This window comes from Lolium rigidum, chromosome 1 (genome assembly GCF_022539505.1).
Source record: "Lolium rigidum isolate FL_2022 chromosome 1, APGP_CSIRO_Lrig_0.1, whole genome shotgun sequence".
Lineage (NCBI taxonomy): Eukaryota > Viridiplantae > Streptophyta > Magnoliopsida > Poales > Poaceae > Lolium > Lolium rigidum.
Window position 1 is genome coordinate 16,683,876 of NC_061508.1, and position 21,165 is coordinate 16,705,040.

General features: G+C 50.4%; 1 protein-coding gene across 1 annotated transcript; it reads left to right on the top strand.

Annotated features, from left to right (window-relative positions):
* Positions 1–5,510: 5,510 nt before the first annotated feature.
* LOC124704637 (putative transferase At4g12130, mitochondrial) lies at positions 5,511–19,234 on the top strand. Its single transcript, XM_047236911.1, has 7 exons — positions 5,511–5,709; positions 5,843–5,880; positions 16,169–16,695; positions 17,487–17,740; positions 17,844–17,942; positions 18,659–18,817; positions 18,897–19,234. The coding sequence occupies exons 1-7, from the start codon at positions 5,511–5,513 to the stop codon at positions 19,139–19,141; spliced, it is 1,521 nt and encodes a 506-aa protein (XP_047092867.1). The 3' UTR covers positions 19,142–19,234.
* The last annotated feature ends 1,931 nt before the right edge of the window (positions 19,235–21,165 follow it).

Consider the following 21,165-nt stretch of genomic DNA (forward strand, 5'->3'; position numbering starts at 1 on the left):
TAGTGAGGAGAGAAGTAGATCGATGTTTTGTGGTAGTGTTAGTTGTGTTGCCTAGCCTTCATTACTATGTAATCCATGTATAAGCATGATAGTTGGTATGATGATGATTCTGAAATGCTTAGTTCTTCTCCATTTACAAGCAATCCTCTTATACATGGCAGCAGACACAAAAAGTAGTTAACAAACTTGACAATGTTGCATTTTTTTTCCGTCACAAAGCTTGTTAGTATGTTAGATGTGTTGGCTTTGTTAGCAGTTTGTTAGTATGTTATAATTGCCAACTTGTTGCTTGTTGTTTATACATGGTAGCAGACACGAAGAGTAGTTAACAAACTTGACAATGTTGCATATTTTTTCGTCACAAAGCTTGTTAGTATGTTAGATGTGCTGGCTTTGTTAGTAGTTTCTTAGCATGTTATAATTGGCGACTTGTTGCTTATCGTGAGTGACGATTGTAAGTTAAATGCTTACAATTATTTTTCTACTAAGAAGGTTTATGTCGTCGTGGTGAACAGACAGATGCCATAGGATGGCTTAAGTTGGGGCCGAATGGACGCAAGAGGATTCGGGGGAGGGTTTGTGATCAGGTGTGATGAACTTCCGGATGGTTTCCTCAAGAACTTGGCCAGGGCCAGAGGTTGAAGAAGAAAGACACAAGGAAGAACTCGCTCTAGATCATCATGTTTATTGATTCACACAAGTTACAGGTTTTTCTCTATCTCTCTGTGGTCTCGCGCCTGTAGGAGGCAGTACCCCCTCTCCTTATATAGGGGAGAGGGTGGCTTACACTGGAAGGAACCCTAATGGCATCTTTGACTAGACAAACTACTTTACAAAGCTACTTTAATCATAGATGACACCGGAGTCCTCTTTAATCAGGGGCGCTGACGTCCTCCGGCTTCTTTGACCGTCATCCTTCTCTTTATCGTCAGCCCTTCGTCTAAAGTTACTTTGCTTAGCTCATCTTTGTCTTCTAGCTCTGGAGAGAATCTTTGACCAGTCCTGCCGACAGGCTCTCCTTTCCGGTATCTTCTTTACCGGGTTCCGGCATACCCCCTTGGGGATACCGTCCTAGCTTGCTTTCCCAAATTCCTACCAGGCTTCCGGCAAGAACATTAAACCGGTATCTCGATGGCTCAAACCATCCGGTTTGGCATGCCTTTGGCATACCGGGGGTCATCCCCCCAACATTAGTCCCCGAAGCTGGTATAGTCTGGCGGATTCTATCCAACAGACCATGCCAGGTTCTTATGTCTTTGGATACCGGTTTGATCCATCCGGCGTTAGGCTCGGGTCCGGCATCTTTGCCCGGATCTTCCTTATCTTTTCCTCGCAAGTCATTCCCCGGTATCTTGTCTTCCGGTATCTTAATCATTAAACACTTCCTCGGCGAAGTCGAGAATATCTCGGGCCCCGCGCCTGACAGAGACATGCGCACTGTGACTGACGCGCCAGTGTCAGTTGTCATTTCGCTTCGACTCCCGCGCGCCCATTTAATGCACCGCTGCGGATCCCACTAGCCGTTCTGGATCTCCTGTGTGCCTCCGTGTGGCCTCTTATCTTTTCGCGTGTATTTCTCCGACGCGTGGCGGCCCATGGTGCGAACCGCCGCGGGCCGCGAGGCGAACCGCCACGGCCCAGCGGTTTTCAGCCCACTCCCCTTCTTCTTTATAAGCGCAACCGCCGCCCGTTATTCCTCTTCTCGCATTCTCCACTTCCTCGCGCACAGTGCTCTTCGACTCCGTGCCTTCACCGTTCTCCGTCCGCCGCCGCTTGCTCGAGCCCGTCGCCCGGCGAACTCACGCCGCCGTTCCGCCGGACCTCCTCGTGCGGGAACCCTCTGCAGCGCGCTCTCCGCGTACGCTGCATTCGTACTTCTTTGAGAACTTCTCCGCCTCGCCGTCGACGGACTTCCTCGCTGGCCGCAGGCTTGCCGTTCCTCCGGCGAACCTCTTCCTCCGCGACTCCGCCGCCTCAGGTTAGGCCCGATGCGCCTTTACCCCTTTCTTTCTTGCACTTCGGATCTTGGGGGCGGTAGAGTATTTATCCGTTCTTTGTTTTGCTTTTCTTCTTATTCGTAGATCTTCGCGCGAGGGTCCGTTTGGGGAAAACTGTTTCTCGGTAGATTTCGGCATCTCCTAGATCCTTATGTCTAGCGAAGGGTCTCTCCCCGCTGCCACCTCTAGCAACCAAGGTAGTAGCACCTCCGACGGGTTAACCGAAGACCTCGCCCGGATGGATCGGGCATCCAGCCGGAAATAAGAGGCCGGCACATCTAGCCGGGCCTCCGGAAAGGACAAGACACGCGGAGCCTGGAGAGGTTCCGACGTGACCCAGTATGAGATCGACTGGCTCTACCGGTCTAGGAGGATTCCGGAAGGAGTCATCTGCCGGCCTCCAGGCGACGAGATCCAACCGGTGCTTGAACCCGGTGAAGCCGTTGTTTTTCTTGCTCATTTTGAGCGTGGCTTCGGCCTTCCCGCCTCTGATTTCTTTCGTCAATTCCTCAACTTCTATCGCCTCCAACCTCACCACCTTCCCGGCAATGCCGTTTTTTACCTTTCTTGCTTTGTGGCCTTCATGGAGGGCTACATTGGCATCCGTCCCGCTCGAGAGACGTTTGCCCGCTTTTTCTCCCTCCGGATCAACTCGGTCCGGGGCAAGGACATTCCTAAGCCCAACCCCCCGTTCAATGCGGGTCCTGCATCATCGGCTCCCGCCAAGGGAGCCCCTTTTTTAAGTTCAACGGCCTCGAGTCCTGCCGGTTGTGGCAGACGACGTTCTTTTATGTGAAGAACGCGGGCGACGAGGACCTCATCAACTTGCCGGCGTTCATCCCGGCGCCGCCCGCCAAGACCAATTGGCTGTACAACCCCGGTACGGATCATACCGAGACGAACCGGGTGGTGCGCTTCATGCTGAGGTTGATGAAGGACACCAACATCTGCTCCGACGATATCATCCGCACCTTCATCAGCCGCCGGGTGCTTCCCCTCCAGCAGCCGCGCTCACAAGATTAGTGAGATGTACGGCCCCGGTGATCCCACCAAGATCACCGGCCTGGCCTTGAGCAAAAAGGACGTGGTCCTAAAGGCAAGCCAAATCTGCCAAACGGACATGCCGGATGACTGGGAGTGGGGCCTTTGCCCTCTCAGCGCCAGGAATCCTCCGTCCAAAGATGTAACAAGATATGCGGCTTAGGTCGTATTACCGGTAACTTTTGCACTAGTGTCTAATCTTTCTTTCTTCCTTTGTTTTCAGGCCAAGGCTCGCTTCCCCCGGATTGATTCAGACCGGCGAGGCCCTGTCCGTAAGAGGCCCCTGGACAAGTACGATCCGGATCCTGTCATTCATTGGCTGGATCTAAGGATGGGCCGGACTCCAGCTTCCCGCCTCGGCAAGTCTCCGCCGGAACCAGCTGGTTCGTCTGATGATTTGACCATACTTGAGGTAGCCTTTCTGTTCGTTTTCTTATGCTCTTTTTGTTATTTCCGTTCTGTAGACATTCCCTCAGACAGCAACAACCCACAGGTCCATGAGCATGTGCCTCCTCTGCAAGCCGAGGCTGGGGATGAGTTCTTGGATAACCTCATGGCCGAAGGCCAGAGGAGTGATCCCCCAACCGCTGACGCCGGCCCCAGCCATGCTCCCTCTGGCAAACGTCCTCGGACCGAAGTCATAGGAGGGAAGGAGGTTGGCACCAAGCGCTACAAGCAGAGGCGGATGCCGATGTCTTCCGGGTAAGTTTTTAGTTCTTCTTTATACTTTCTTTGTTTCCACCGGGTTCCTCTCCGGTTGCTTTTTCCAACTCGTTCTCTTTTTCCTTTCTTTCAGCCCTGCGCTTGAGCTTGGCTCCTCCGGCTCCGCCGGCTCCGCGAGGACTTCAACTCCTCCTCCTCCTCACTCAAGTCCGGTACTATCTGGTGCCGGCAACACCTCTGCCTCCCCTTCGGGAGGCAATACAAGTTCGGGGCGCGCGGCCCCAACACCTCCAGATCACCGCGCGGAGGAGGACCTCACTTCCCCTCCGGAGACTCAAGATACCGGCGCCCAGCAACATCGGCGCCGGCCAGACTGATGCCGGGCAGGCGGAACCTCTGGTTCCTCCTCCCCCGAAGAAGAAGAAGAAACAGCCGAGCTCTTCCCCCACCGCGTCGGATACTTCCGCGCCGGTATTTTCTCCTGCTCCCGAGGCCACGCCGACACCGCCGCCCAGCCAAGGACCTTCCGCGGCCAAGCAACCGGCGCCGTCCGGGACCCCCAAGATCACCAAGTTCCTCAAGCCCGGGGCTTCCCGTGGCAAGGCTGTGGAGGGCGCCGCCTCAGGCGGCTCGGGGACGTGGTGCCGCACGTCGGCCCTGCTGCCCTCGCCGCACAGGACAAGCCCACCGGCCTCCTGGGCCGGATTGTTGATCTGAAGCGCGCGGGCAAGGACCTGGGGCACCTTCTCCCCTATGCCCAGAAGTGGAATGAGGCGGATATCTCTGCTTCAACCCGCGGCCTGGGAAAGGATCGCCTTCCGGCACCGGATCCTCGCCGGGGCTCGGTCCACTGAAGAACATTTCATTCGGCTTAAACGCGCCATGAAAGAGTTCGACAGTGCCTGGTACGATGCTACCAACAATGTGGTGGTAAGTTTTGCTAACTCTCTTTTATAATTTCTCTCTTTCCGGATCTTGTCTATCTTTTTAGTTTTGTGCCGGTTTCTCTCTTGTCTATCTTTCCAGTCCCCGAGTTTTGTGGTGAGAGCGCAGCTTTTAGCGCAAAACTTATCTTAGAAACTTAGCGTAAAACCGGCACTGCCAGTCCCCGAGTTTCGGGTTAAGAACCTTGTTCTTAGCGCAAAACTTAGCTTAAAAACTTAGCGCAAAACCGGCACTGCCGATCCCGAGTTTCGGGTTAAGAACCTTGTTCTTAGCGCGAAACTTAGCTTAAAAACTTAGCGCAAAACCGGCATCGCCGATCCCCGAGTTTCGGGTTAAGAACCTTGTTCTTAGCGCAAAACTTAGCTTAAAAGCTTATCATGAAACCGGCACTGCCAGTCCCCGAGTTTCGGGTTAAAACCTTGTTTCTTTCTTTCTCACAACCACCTTCCTTTGAACAGAGCACTGCTGACGCCCGGAAGCAACTCTTTGAGGAGCTTCTGTGGGAGCATCGGGACCTTGCTGAAGCCCACAGCCACTGCCAAGGTTGGTATTGTTTCTTTTTCCCCCGGCATCTTTTCACCGGAATGTTTCCTTCTTTGATATCTACGCATTTTTTGTTTAACAGTTGTTCCGGAAGCTAGCCTCGAGGCCCTGAAGGCCCAGGTTGCCAAGCTTCAAGGTACCATCCTTTCTTTTTCTGCTAACCTTCCTTTCTAGTGTTGCTTGCTAAGACTTTTCTTTCCGGTATTTAGGCGAGAAGGAGCAGCTCCTCAAGGAGCACAACGAGGCGCTGGAGGCCCGGAAGACCGCCTTGGGGAGCTTAAGGAACAGGCCATACAGGCCGCGCTCCGGCATGATCAAGCCATGAAGGACGCCCAGGTTGCAGCTGAGGCCAGGTTGGCGGAGGTTGTGGATGACTCCACGAACTCCAACACCGTTCTGACGAGCGAGCTAGATGAGGAGAGGAAGGCGCGGAAAGCGACGGAGCGTCTCATTGAGACCATGACCACCGATCACCGGGAATACGATCGGTTGGTTATGAAGATAGATGCGCTCGCTCTCCGTAAGCTCCTGCCTTGCCCCTTTTTTCGCTTATAAGCTTTCTTCTTTTGAAAATGCACCTTTGTTCCTTGCTTTTTCCGACATATTTTCTTCCGGTATTTCATGCTTATGCTTTTTCCTTGCTTCTTCCTCAGAGCATTTCCCGGAATCTCAGGTCTATGCCGTGAAGAAGGTGAGGGAGGATCGGATTGCGCGGGAATTTCCCAATATGGACGCGCACTGGGATGGGTACGATTATCTTGTCGCCCTCTCAGCGCGGGTCCAACACATGCGCTGCGTCGACCGGCTTCTTGCCGACCTGCCAACAGCCGCCATCCAAATCTTCAAGGTGCTGTGGCCTGAGGAGGAGCTGCCGGAGAACATCACGCTCACCGCCAACCGGCTCAAAGATGCCGGGCACCGGATCCGTGAGTGGCAATGCTCCGCGGCTCGTGCTGGAGCTGACACGGCGCTGCGCTCCGCGTGCTCATGGTACCCTGCTCCGGATCCGGATGCTCTCCAAGGCGTACGCGCGGATGCTCCTACGGACACGGATCCGGCGCTTGCCGCGAAGCGGCAGGACCGGGCATACCGGCTTGCCGAGTATGCCGAAGTCCGCACCTTCATCCCTCCTCCTCCTGGCGTCAAGGACTACCTCAGCGATGAGGAAGAAGAAGACGAGGGAGATGAAGATGAGGCCGCCGAGGATGTGCCGCCGGAAGCTCCCGGCCAGCCGCTGCTCCCCCGAAGATGCCGAGGCCGGTGCTGCTCCACCCGACGCCCCGCTGCTCGATGACCTTCATCACATGTTTGCCTCGTGACTTATCTCGTTGGCCCCGCTTGTCTCAAAAACAATGTTTGTTAAATTCTGCCCCGGTATGCCGGGGCTTATGATGTAAAACCTTAAGCTCGCTTGTGGTTGCCGTACAACATTTCCTGCCGGTAAGTTATACCGGTAGCTAAGTATTTCTAAGTTGCTTTAGCACTTATGCCTTTTGGTTCTGCTTTTATCCTGTACTGCAAAGATTTCCCAATTGTTTCCGCATCCAATTTGATGCATACTTGGTTCTTTTGCCTTGGCTCTGCCTGCCTTCTCTGGGCGTTCTTTGGCGTATGAGCACAAGGTTCTTTCACCAAACAAGCATCTTCTTGAACTTAGAAATAACTTTGAAATTTTGCAAAAAACCGGTTTAGCCGGGGTTAGTTAGATTTTCCGGATTGTTCTTTCCTCGCTCTCCCTTTTCGCAGTTCATGTGCTTATCTCCTACCGGTTTATCTTGCTTGCCATGAAGCCGGTTTGCGGACAGCAGTGAGTCGAAGACTCCGGCAGGATTTAGCACACTACTAAACCGGAAAGAAAAACATTCAATAAGCAACCGGTAAACTGAAAAAATAGACAAGTTACATGCAATCTTATTGGGGTAGTCCCCGAGACTCATTCAATGTTCCGGCATCTTTTATTCATAGCATATAAGGTACGAAAAAGGAACTTCTTACACCACCACTTCAAGAGTAGAAAGGACGCAACAGAGCTACGTTCCATGGACGCTTGCTTTCCTCTCCGGACTTGTCCGCCTTTCCTTCTTTCCACTCCTGTGCATCAATTAGGTAGTATGCATCATTGTGAAGCACCTTGCTTACAATGAAGGGACCTTCCCAAGGTGGCAAGAGCTTATGCCGGCCTTCAGTGCGCTGCACTAGGCGAAGCACAAGATCTCCTTCCCGGAAAACTCTTGGATTAACTTTTCGGTCATGATAACGTCTAAGGTTTTGCTGGTAAATGGCTGTTCTCGCCAAAGCTAGCTCTCTTGCTTCTTCTAGCAAGTCGACATCATTTTCTCTGGCCTCTTTGACCTCTTGCTCAGTATAGAGCTGCACTCTTGGTGAATCATGGATGATGTCGGTTGGTATGACCGCTTCTGCTCCATAAACCATGAAGAATGGAGTGTATCCGGTAGACCGGTTTGGAGTTGTTCTTATACTCCACAAGACTCGATGGTATCTCATCAAGCCAACACCCCAGCGATTTTTCCACTCGCGTCGATGAGTCTGGGTTTGATACCGGAGAGTACCAAAGCATTCATTCTTTCCACTTGGCCGTTGCCTTGTGGGTGTGCCACCGAGCACAAATCCAACCGGATATTCTTATCCTCACAAAACCTTTTGAACTCACCTTGAGCAAAGTTGGTTCCATTGTCAGTAATAATGCTGTGCGGGTATCCATACCGCAAAATGACATCTTTCAAGAATTTCACTGCTGTGTGCCCATCACATTTTGCGACAGGTTTCACTTCTACCCATTTGGTGAACTTATCCACCATAACCAAGATGTGGGTCATGCTGCTTCTTGCAGTCTTGAATGGTCCAACCATGTCAAGGCACCAAACGGCGAATGGCCATGTTAACGGTATTGTCTTTAAGCCGGACGCCGGGGTATGATTTTTCTTGGCGTACCTCTGGCACCCATTGCATTTTCTTACCAAATCCTCAGCGTTCTCCAAAGCCGTGGGCCAGTAAAACCCATGCCGGAATACTTTTGCTACCAGCGCCCTTGATGAGGCATGGTGCCCACATTCTCCTTGGTGAATTTCCTCAAGCATTTCTTTCCCTTCTTCCGGTTCCACACACCTTTGAAGGACACCGGTAACGCTTCTCTTGTACACCTCACCATTGATGAACGTATACGCCTTGGACCTTCTTTGGATTCTCCTTGATTCACTTTCGTCAGCCGGCAAGGTGCCGTTGATCAGGAATTCCTTAATAGGTTTAACCCAGGACGGAGTCTCCCGAACCAGGAATACCGGCACGTCTATGTCCATGCTACCTACCAGCATCGTTTCTTCCGGTACAGGCGTGGCAGCGTTCGATCCTGCCGGAACAGTCCCCGAGCTTACCGGAACAGTCCCCGGGTTTCCTTCGTCGATGTCCATTGGTACAATGTGTGACTCCGGTACAAAAATTGATTCCGACTCTGGACTTGGCTTGATTGATGGTACTCTCAGGTGAGCCAAAGCTATTCCGGGAGGAATTTCTTGCCTAGACGAGCCCAACTTAGACAAAGCATCCGCAGCTTCATTTTCTGCACGCGGTACATGGTGAAATTCACAGCCTTCGAAGAAGCCGGCAATCTTTTGCACGTGAAACCGGTACGAGGCCATGTTGGCATCTTTTGCGTCCCAATCTCCGGAACACTGCTGCACCAGAAGGTCTGAATCTCCATAGCAAATGATCCTGTGTGCACCGATTTCTTTTGCGACCTTAAGCCCATGGATCAAGGCCTCATATTCAGCGACATTGTTTGATGCCCTGAAATGTACTTGTAGAACATACCGGAGATGATCTCCCCTTGGTGAGGTTAGCACCACACCGGCACCTAGGCCCTCCTTGAGCTTGGATCCATCAAAGTGCATCTTCCAGTATTCCAGTCTTTGATCTGGGGGCTTGTATTGCATTTCCGCCCAATCGACCAAAAAATCAGCTAAAGCTTGCGATTTGATGGCGTCTCTTCTTTCATACACCGGCACGTATGGTGATATCTGGATCGCCCATTTTGCAATCCGGCCGCTGGCGTCTTTGTTGCACATGATGTCAGAGATGGGTGCTTCACTCACCACCTTCATAGGATGTTCCTCGAAGTAGTGCTTGAGCTTTGTGGCGGCCATAAACACGCCATAGGTCATTTTCTGGAAGTGCGGGTAGTTTTGCTTTGAGAGGGAGAGCACCTCGCTCAGGTAGTATACCGGCCTCTGGACGGTTTTTCCTTCGTCTTCTCTTTCTACTACCACAACAACACTTACGACCCGGTTGGTTGCTGCTATGTATAACAACATCGGTTCTCTTTCCAACGGCGAAGCCAATATTGGCGCGGTAGCTAACATCGTTTTCAGCTCCTTGAATGCTGCGTCCGCTCGAGGAGTCCGTGACGAACTTATCGGATTTTCTCATTAATGCATACAACGACAAGGCCTTTTCTCCTAACTCCGCTTACTGAACCGGCTTAGCGATGCTAAGCTTCCGTAGAACTTTTGTATGTCCTTCGGATCCCGTGGTACCGTCATTCTCTCGATTGCCCGGATCTTTACCGGATTAACCTCAATGCCTCGGCTTGAGACAAGGAAACCCAGCAGCTTGCCGGCAGGGACACCGAAGGTACATTTTGCCGGATTGAGTTTCATCCGGAACCTTCTTAGGTTATCAAACGTTTGCCGGATGTCATCGATCAAGGTGTCTTTTATCTTAGTTTTTATCACGATGTCATCCACATACACTTGCACATTCTTTCCGATTTGATCAAACAAGCATTTTTGCATACAGCGCTGGTACGTTGCACCAGCGTTGCGCAAACCAAAAGGCATAGTGATATAGCAATAAGCCCCGTGCGGGGTAATGAACGCAGTTTTTATTTGATCTTCCTTTTTCAAGGGAATCTGGTGGAAACCGGAATAGGCATCCAGGAAGGACAACAACTCACACCCAGCGGTTGAATCAATCACTTGATCGATTCGTGGCAAAGGAAAAGGATCTCTTGGGCAAGCTTTGTTCAGGTTGGTGTAGTCGATGCACATGCGCCACACCTTCGGAGCTTTTGCCTCCAGGTTCTCATCTTTCTTCTTTTCAACCATCACCGGATTGGCCAGCCACTCTGTGTGCGTGACCTCCACAATGAATTTAGCAACGAGCAGTTTGGTTACCTCTTCTCCTATGATCTTTCTTCTATCTTCAGCGAACCGGCGCAAGGGTTGTCGCACCGGCTTGGCATCTTTCCGAACGTTCAAGGAGTGCTCAGCCAGCTCCCTCGGAACACCTACCAAATCTTCAGCTGACCGGGCAAAGATATTCCGATTCTCACGCAGGAAGCTGACGAGCGCGCTTTCCTATGCTTGATCGAGGCCGGCACCGATACGAACGGTGCGCTCTGGGTAAGCCGGATCCAGCACAATGTCCTTTGTTTCCTTCGACGGTTTGAACGCCGGAGCACTCAGACTTGCACTCATGGCCGCTAAGCTCAACTGTGAGGATCGAGCCGCCAGCAATGCTGTTTGCATCCTTTTCTTTTCCTCTCGCGATCACCAGCGATTCCGCTAGGTTCGATCCGGCGTACGCCGTTTCCAGCGAGATCTTGTAGTTTCCCACCACAGCCGGAGGTCCACGAGGTGCCGGCATCTTCATCTTGAGATATGCCGTGTGGGTTGAGGCCATGAAGGCCGCCAGCGCCGGTCTCCCCAGCAAAGCATGGTACGGACTATCTAAGTCCACCACCTCAAACTCCAGGTTCTCAACCCGGCAATTGTCACGTCCTCCAAACGATACATCCACCCGGACTTTTCCAATCGGTGCGCAGGACAAACCCGGAACGATTCCATGGAAAGTCGTGTGCGTGGGCTGAAGCATGTTCTCTGTTATGCCCAAGGTATGCATGGTGTGCTTGTACATGATGTTTATGCTGCTCCCATTGTCTATCAGCACCTTGCTGAACTTGACGCGAGTTTGCGGCCCTTTCATGATTGGGTCCACAACAAGAGCATATCCACCCGGATTCGGCATGATTTTAGGATGATCCCGGTATGACCATGAGAGTTCCTGCTCTGACCAGGGCATGTACTTTGGTACCGCCGGCATCACCGCGTTTACCTCCATGGAACGGCGACGCAGGCTTTGCTTGTCTGTCGGCTCAGTAACAAAAACAACACAGCACAGATGCGGGTCTTCGTAAACATTCCGGCCTAAAGGTGCCGGTGGCGGTGGTTGGTTATCATCTTGCTCCACCCGGTTAACTTGCTGGTACTGCTGCCGGTTTGGCTGCACCGGTAAGGCGTTTGGCCCGGTAAGTGGGGGTGGCGGCGGTAGCTGTTGCTGCCGCGGCATGTCTTGTGGTGGCTGTGCATCTTTTACCGTTCCCTTTTGCATCAAGTACTTTGTCCAGGTACAATCCTTCGTCAGGTGGTTTGACGGATGTGCCGGATTCGGTGTGTGCCACCGGCAAGGTTGATCCATGGCAGCTTCCATGGTGTATTTTGCGGGTTCTTGCCACTTTTTCTTCGGACCCAGGGTTTCTTTTCCACCCACTGTTTCTTTGGACCCGCCCACGGCTGCGATCCGGTTCTCTGTCTCCGATCGCCGCCGGCCTCGTAGTTTTCCCGCACAGCAGCAACTTGTCGCGGACCGTACCTTCGATCCGGAAAATCTTCTCTTCTTTTGTTATTCCGGTTATCCCGGTGTTGCTCTTGGCGTAGCTGTTCCGGTTCAGGTTGCACTCGCCGGCTGCGTTGGGTCTCCCAACGCATAGTTATCCGCCACACGTATCATCTCCGCTAACGTTGTCGGCATGTTCCGCTGCAGCTTTTGCCACAACGGCGAACCTCTTTTGCACCCACTGCTAAACCAAGCAATGGCCTGTGCCTCGATTACCCCTTCACAAGAGTTCCTGGTGGTGTTCCACCGGGCCAGATAATCCCGATCTGTTTCGTTCGGGCGTTGCACACACAGAGCAAGTTGCTGCGGCCTGTTTGGCCTTTGATAGGTGCTGCTGAAATTGCTCACAAAAGCCTCCTCAAAATCCAGCCAGCCATTTATGCTTCCTGCCGGCAAGTTGTTTAGCCAGATTCTTGCCGGTCCAACCAGAAACGATGGTATGATCCTCACGGCCCAACGCCGGTTTCCTCCTCCCGCTACGGTTCCTCCACCGCCTGCGACGTATACCGCGGTCACGTAATCCGCAAGCCAATCTTCCGGCTTCGTAGTGCCATCGTATGTTTTTGTGTCACGGGGCAACGTGAAGTTGCGAACTGGTGGTTTTTCTCTCATGATTCTTGGGCCAAAGCACTTTGGACCCGGAGGACCTTCCTCCTCGATCATTTCGATAAGTACACTCTATCCGGACGGTGCCTCGCATCCCGTTCCGGTAAGTATCTCTCTCCCAAGCGTTCCCCCAACGGGTTCCGGTATGCCGCCGGTCTTGCGGAATCGGCTTCATCGTAACGTTCCGGTGCCGCGGCCCTTGCCTGCCGGTACCTTGGTGGAGGCATCTCCTCCTCATCATCATCGTACGCTGCCCTTGCAGCCGGATAATTTTGCCCGGTTTCATGTCTACCGGCATGATTGTTTCCGGCATAGCCTTCCTTGGCGTAGCCTCGCTCTGCCCCTTGGCTTTTTCTACCGGCATCGTGTTGCCCGGCTTTTTGTTTACCGGCAAGGACCGGATCGCATACAGCTCATCCGCCGCACATTCACTTCTTTTTCTTTTCTTCTGTCCGGATGGGGGGACGAGGCCTGGCCCATGGGACTTGCTTCCGGCATTCTTTGTTGAACGCGCGGATTTCGAGGCTATAGCCTTGTTCAGCTTAGCCAGCTGCTCAGCGTTCTGCTGCTCTACAGCATCTAGCAGCTCTCTGACACGCTCTTGTTGCTTTGCCAGAGCCTCTCCGGTAAGCGAATCACACAGATCTACAGCAGCTTTAGCAGCTTTTATGGTTTTATCCGGACTGCTGTACTTAGGCTTCTCCACGATGCTAACAGATGCAGAGACACTCTTGCCGGTAAGAACCTCTTTGCGCAAATCTTGATCTAAGTTGCGAGCTTTTAGCCGGTTTTCCGGCATCCTAGCAGCATGCGCGCTAACAGAAGCAAAGCCATGGGCAGCGTTGTACTCACGTAGGGTTAGGTTCAGCTCGCGCTGCGCCTTGAGGATGTCCTTGCCGCTCTCGAGCACCTTCTGGCGCTGCGCCTCCAGCTCCGCCTGAGCCGCAGCCGGATCGACGTTCGGCGCGATGGGGGTGGCGAGGAAGTTCATCGCCGCCTGGAGCGGCGTTTCCGGTGGTGCGGATGATGCCCCTGCTGCGCCTACGTCGCGCTCCAGCGGTGGCTTAGCCGCACGGGTCGAAACCGCGCGACCAGCACCTTCGGCCGCAACCTCCTTTCCTGCACCAGCCACACCGGTCATCATTACCTCGACGCTGCCGGCGGCGCGGCCAGCACAAAGCCATCTGGGCGGGTCCGGTGCCACCAGCACCGGCGAGAGGCGCTGGCGCACAGGGACGGTGCCGAAGTAGACGCGGTGGCTTCCGAACTCGATGACGCGGCCGTTCTTGGGGAAGATGCCGCCGTTGGCGAAGCAGCCCGCGTTGTCGTTGATGAAGTCGATGGAGTAGAAGCTCTGGACGAGCGCAGACACCGTCCGCTCGCCGGCGAACTCGAGGAGGCCCGCCCGTATGTGAACTCCAAGCATGCGCCACTTCATGCCCCACGATGGGCGCCAACCGTCGTCGTGGTGAATGGACTGTATGCCATAGGATGGCTTAAGTTGGGGCCGAATGGACGCAAGAGGATTCGGGGAGGGTTTGTGATCGGGTGTGATGAACTTCCGGATGGTTTCCTCAAGAACTTGGCCAGGGCCGGAGGTTGAAGAAGAAAGACACAAGGAAGAACTCGCTCTAGATCATCATGTTTATTGATTCACACAAGTTACAGTGTTTTTCTCTATCTCTCCGTGGTCTCGCGCCCGTAGGAGGCGTACTCCCTCTCCTTATATAGGGGAGAGGGTGGCTTACACCGGAAGGAACCCTAATGGCATCTTTGACTAGACAAACTACTTTACAAAGCTACTTTAATCATAGATGACACCGGAGTCCTCTTTAATCGTGGGCGCCGACGTCCTCCGGCTTCTTTGACCGTCATCCTTCTCTTTATCGTCAGCCCTTCGTCTAAAGTTACTTTGCTTAGCTCATCTTTGTCTTCTAGCTCTGGAGAGAATCTTTGACCAGTCCCGCCGACAGGCTCTCCTTTCCGGTATCTTCTTTACCGGGTTCCGGCATACCCCCTTGGGGATACCGTCCTAGCTTGCTTTCCCAAATTCCTACCAGGCTTCCGGCAAGAACATTAAACCGGTATCTCGATGGCTCAAACCATCCGGTTTGGCATGCCTTTGGCATACCGGGGGTCATCCCCCCAACAGTTTAATTTGTGTTCTAGGAGAAGAAAATATCGCCTGATCTGTTGGCAATCTCAGTGTTGCCGTTTCAATATCTGTCGGTACTTGATAGGTACTAGTGTACTACCCAACTCAAAAGAAGAACATTATGACATGACCACCTCCTTTGTCCACCTTCAGCCTTAAGTAGAGTGTTAGTTCATCAAAAATGAGGTCCCAATGGATAAAGGATTCAGATGATCGAAGGACCTTGAAGCTGTTGCAAAGGAAGTTTCCAGGTTCTACAATCATATGATACATTGAATAGCATGGTGGGTTTAGGTCCTGAAGCTCAAACGGAGGAGACATGAACAATCATGATGGAAGACCATGCGTATTTTTCCCACATCAAGATTTGGTCAATTTGCACTTTTTTCGGTACATTCACTTCCTCCTCAGCTCATATGACCAAGAACTAACTAATTATACGACCGCGACACTCCGCGCTCTCAATTACTTCATGAAGTTAAAGCATATGTCACCAGTTATGTTGCGATGAGCTCCGAGTGCATGATTCACTGGTTTCCGACCTTTCCGAGGAAGCACTATCAGTGAGGAGCCAACTCACAAGTGGTGCTGATTTTGGTTGTAGTGCTTGTGGTTACGATGCTGATGCTGATGATGATGTATAGTTGGGAGCAGACCGTGATGAAAGCTGATACCAAATCTGTATATTTTACGAGGTGGTACGTAGTATATACTAATCTCTCGTTTAATGAAATTGCATTGTTATTATGCTAGGTAAGTTCACCAACCAAACGATTGGTAATCACCTAAATTTACATTTTAGAAACCAAACGGGTAAGTCTTGGTTTCTGCTCTAATGCACATAAAATGTTGTTGACAAGCAAGCTAGTAGCAGAAATTCCTCAAATGCCCCAAATCTATAGGAGCTAATTGTTTTAGGGTGCGATTGACCTCAACTTCCCCGAGGTTTCGCCAAGTTCTCAACTTTGCCAGCCGCTCGAGTAGAGATGCAAAAGGATCGGATCGGATATTACTATTACCATATTCTTTGCTATATTTTTTTAACGGATCGAAGCGGATGATGGTCGGATGCGGCTTATATCGGATTACGGATATGAAGGGATTCAGACCGGACTCAAATCAAAAGTGGATCATTAAGCAAATATAGACATAAAAAATATAAGTATGCTTTTGTATGTTATGTAAAATGTGTTTGTAATTATAGACTATAGCTAAGTGTACACAATTGTTCGTACAACAAAGTAAATTACGTGCTAGTAGCATACATATTTTAGCCGATGAACTAATATATTGTTAAATATTTAGGATTAGACTAATTTACACCCCTAGGCACCTGGCTGCATCGGATTCCCGAATCGCCCGAAGAATGCACTGCACGACACCTTTGGTTCCAGCTCCGTCGCCTACACACGTCTAGGCGAGTCGTGTGCCGGCCACGTCTCTCCCCACGCGTCCCTCTCCCTCCACCGCCGCTTCCACCCGCCTACGAACTCAGATTTCGCCCCAAATCCCCTGCCAAACACCCCAGGTTTTGGCCCAGAACCCCACCGGAACCACACACGCTGACAACCGGCACCGCGCCAGCTACCTCCACCAAGCCATGCTGTTGCCGCTCGCCCGCCGCCTGCTGCGCGGCCCGCCCGGCCGCCGCCTCCTGCACACTACCCCGCCGACGGACCCAGCCGTCCTCGCCTGCCGCCTGGCCTCCCGCGCCGTGGTCCGCTTCCGGGGCCCGGAGGCGGCGCGCTTCCTCAACTCGCTCCTCACCAACGACCTCCTCGCCCGCGCGCCCTCCTCCGAGCCGGCCCGCTACGCGCCCACGCCCAACGTGCCCGCGCGCGCGCCGCGCCCCGTCTACGCCGCGCTGCTCACGCCGCAGGGCCGGTTCCTCTACGACCTCGTCCTCTACCGCCCCGCCCCGCGGTCCCAGATGCTCGACCGCACCGGGTCCGCGCCCGAGACCGGGGAGAGGCCCGACGGGGCGGAGGAGGAGGGGGAGGTGCTCGCCGACGTCGACGCCGCCGAGGTTGAGGAGCTGCTCGCCTGCTTCAAGAGGTGGGGACTTCGCGGTGCTTGTTTGTTTATGTTCCATGCTGACACGATGCTTGCAGTCATGATGACTTTGTGTGATCGAATTGTGGCCGGAAGAGTAATGCTAATTTGGGGGAACGGAGAGTTTTATTTTACTAGCTAATCAATTGACCGGGGACAATTGCTCTGAGAAATGGAGTTTACATGTCCGATTCGGTTAATTTCCCCATGATTATTATCTACTAAGCTGTTAATTTGCATGACTAGTTTCATCTCAAATACTGTTGTGGTGCTTTATATGTTATTTCATGGATTAAATCACGGGGAAAATTGCTGATATTTCCAACAATAGGCTGTTGGCCAGGTGATCCTTGCTAGCTGCTGTTTGAATTTTGGCTGATGTGCAGATGGTTACATGGCCAATTCGGTTGGACATTTTAGTGCACAGTTGTTGGGAGTCTTCAGTTACTGTTGGGCATTGGACGTTTCAGACTTAACAGAACTTACGAGCTTATTTACAAAGTCACAATCGGGAATGCAATACACCACTACCTTGGCGTGTTTTGATCCCAAGTAGGAACCGTGTTCTGCAATTTCTGTAGGCTCTCTTATGGACTATGAAGTAGCTCCCCTTGAACTAACTGTGGCAGTAACCAGTAAGCTTGTCACGAGCTCTAGTAGGAGTCCGTGGGAGTTTTAATGCTTGGTGTTACTCGTAGCATCTTGTTATAGCTTCCCGGAGGACAAGGGCCTAGTCATGTTCGATCCTTTGCCCCTTCAAATGTCTTATGCCGTCGCAACATTTGTTTTTGTAGATATCGGCTTAGGAGCAAGGTTGAGATAGATAATGTGAGTGACGAGTTCTTGTGCTGGCAAAGATTTGGAACCGATGTGGCACATGTTGAGCCTTCCACTCAAGAACCTGAGGCTCAATCCATTGGATGGGGACAAGGTACTGACCATGCTGCCGAGTCATCTGCACAAGGGAACGGTCATGGTTGGCAGTGGCTCAAAGATCCCCGGCTCGATATTCTTGGATACAGAGGAATCTTTCCGGCTGATACAATACGTAAGTTCTTGATGCTTTCTAGTAGCTTACATTATGATATGCTGATCAATATCTGACGATGTTCATTTGAACATGTTACTCTTGGGTTTGAATTTGATCGCAGCACCGCTTGTTGAGGCTGACAAGGAAGCAGATGAGCGCCATTATTTACTCTGGCGCATAGAGAATGGGGTTGCAGAGGGCTCAACTGAGATACCGAAAGGTTTGTTTAGACGCTGAAACATTGCTATACTTATCAGGTTTTCCTAGCTATTTCATGTCCTGATCGTTTGTTTAGACACTGAAACATTGGTATGCTTATGGGGTTTGCATAGCTATTTCATGTCTTCAGTTGAATTCATGGCTTCGATACTGGAATGATCGATTCAGTGGTATGTCCAATAGTCCGTCACAAAGAGTTAAATGACACTAAAACTGGTATTACGCAGTGCCTAGTTAACGACTTTTAACACACAGTGAACTAGTACCAGAGAAACTGTAATCCTGTTAACAATGGTAAAACTGTTACTGATAGTATGTACTAAAACAATTTTTAGGCAATTGGATTGCCTACTCAATGTTTATCAGGCCATTCTGGTTGGTTACTTGTGGTGATGGGTGGTTTACCATGGTATCTAGTATCCACAGGGAAGAGCTTAGAAACCTACTGCACAGTAAGTTATATAGGCGATTACATTTCTTGGTGGTGCTAGTAGCCCAGAAGTTCTGGTTAATCTTTTAAAAAATGGCCTAGTATGGTTTTTGGAGGGGCTTAGATTAGAACTTAGAAGCATAGTTACATGTCGGTATGGGAACTCTAATATAGTTGCCCTATACGCTTATGTCATGACTAACATCTTTTTTTCTTATCCCTACTTGGTACTTGCTGACCTAATTATATCATTTCTACTTTTGCTGAAATGATCTTCTTTGAATCAGGCGAAGCAATTCCACTCGAGTACAACTTCGCAGGCCTGAATGCTATTTCATTCGAAAAGGGCTGCTATATTGGCCAGGAGCTTATTGCACGGACGCACCACCGCGGTGTCATTAGAAAGCGCCTGATACCCTTGAAGTTTGTAGATGAAAACGACAAAGGTATTAACTCTCTGCTATAATAACACAAGTATCCAGTCTATGTGTTGCCGGATGCTGATTCTCCAACTTGTGTCACCAGAACTCGAGCAGGCTGTTGCTCCAGGATCTGATGTCGTGGACGAGGTTTCCGGTAAGAAAGTTGGTACAGTAAGCACCGCTCTCGGCAGCCGTGGAATGGGCCTGTTGCGACTAGATGAAGCACTGAAGCAAAATTCATCCCTTGCCATCAGCGATAATAGGGATGTAAGGGTGAGGGCGATTAAACCAGACTGGTGGCCGGTTGAGTGGACACAGGTAGTAGAACAGCAGAGCGCAGCTGCTTGATCCCGCAAGTTCCAGTTCCTTCTCCAAAATTGCCAGTAATGCTTCTTTGGATTTTATAGAGGCATAATTGGACAGGTTTGGTTGACACTTTCAGAGAAGTAGTTTTAGACAGTTTAACAAAGATTACCTGGCTAGCTGGCCGTGTTCTGTGGTGTATCAGTTGCTGGACTAATTTCCTTTCCACTCCCTTCACCTAGCTGTATCAGTGATAGATCCTGAATAAAGGAGTGTGTACAAATAGTTCGTCCAAACATCAATCAAATAAGTTCCCCTGTTCAGTGTTTTCCTCTTGCGCAGCAAACATGTTCTTTTTTGGAACATTCAGAGATGGATGCTCTGATTCTGTATCATATACGATATTCTCTCCATTGTCACTTTATCCGTAGTGGTTGTGTTCCGTGAAGGTGGCTGTTAATGGAGGTGAGATACAGTTACAGATGGCTATTGCCTCAAAATATTGAGACATGTATCATACTAGAATTATTTCATATACACCCTCTTATTTAGAAATAGTTGAGCAAGTTACTATAACATAGAAGTTATAAATATATAAGCAAATCACCATGTGATTCAATCTGAAATAGAAACTGATAAGATCATACAGAAAATTAATTAAATTAATTGCATACTGATGGAGGAGACGAACCGATCATATATACTCCAAACACTAGAACAAAAAATTCTAGCAAGATCCGACAGAGAAAGAAGATGCGACAGCAACAACATTAATGTTGTCTCCTATGTTGTGATTGCTGAAGAGATCATTGACGTTCGAAATGAAATCATAGTTGGAAAACTCATTGTCGGACACGAAACTGGTGTTTCTTGCTTGAAAGTTTTCCAGCAATGGTTCATAGCCAGATTGCAATATCGTCCATGTCGGTTTAGAAACTCACATCCATGTAACTCCTTGCACCTAGTTCATCCTCGCCTCTATAGACCAGGAACGCATTTTTAGCCATGTGCAGCGGCTTTCTCCACCGACTAATATTAACATTTATAGCATAGAGAATATTTGTCTTACTACATATCACCGTATATATTTTCTCCGTACCATGAAGATTGTGTGAGATTTGATAATTTTTTTTTAGATCAACAGGGAGGACATCCCCGGTTCCATTGATAACATCAACGAAACCAACACACTGGCCTGAGGAGCTACAAGAAAACCTAGAAGTTTTTTAGCTACTTAACAAGAACAACAAAAAACATTCGCAAAAGTTAACACAACAACAAAGCTAGATAGAGCTTTTTCAGAGTTTTTTTTAGGGATTCTCCAAAACCCACAGCCAGGCGACACCAATAGCTGACTCCAGGAAACAAGAGGCTTCAAGCTTCTGTAATCGCAGGGGAGATGCTGATCGATGCCTCCAGCGTTGATGTAGGAGTAGCCCATGTCCTAGGCAACGCCTTCTTCTTGGCAATCGGAGGAGATGGGAAAGAATCCTGGCGAGACCGGCCTTTAGTTAGCCCTCCAGAAGTTCGCCGATAGTTCCTTCGATGCATGTTGGCAGAAGCGATCGACGAGGGGAAGTATCAGGTCGAATATGATCTTCCATCTTCTGATCGAAAGAAAAATCATCTGAAGAATATGGTGCAAATTAAGCAAGGTTGTCCATTAAAGATCATCTCGTTACGAAATTTCCAAATGCACCAAAGAGTGGCACCACAAACAGAGTTCAGGACTAGATGTTTTTTATTTGCAATCCAGAACCTAGCAACAGATAGATAATCTTGCCCTATCTGAATGTTGAAGAAATCTGAAACAATGTTCCAAATTGCTTAGCCACAATGCATTTGAAAAATAGATGATCAATGCTTATTAACCCTGTTGATGAAGCGTATGAAATCATAGCATGCGGTGCTATATTTAAGCATATTATATCATAGCATAGGTGCTATATTTAAGCATATAGAATCATAGCATGAGTGAAGGAGCTTTCTCCGTTGCCAACATTCTCAAGACCAACTTGTGGAATAAAATTTTGTAAAGAATATCAATCCTAGCATGGGGTGCTGTATGT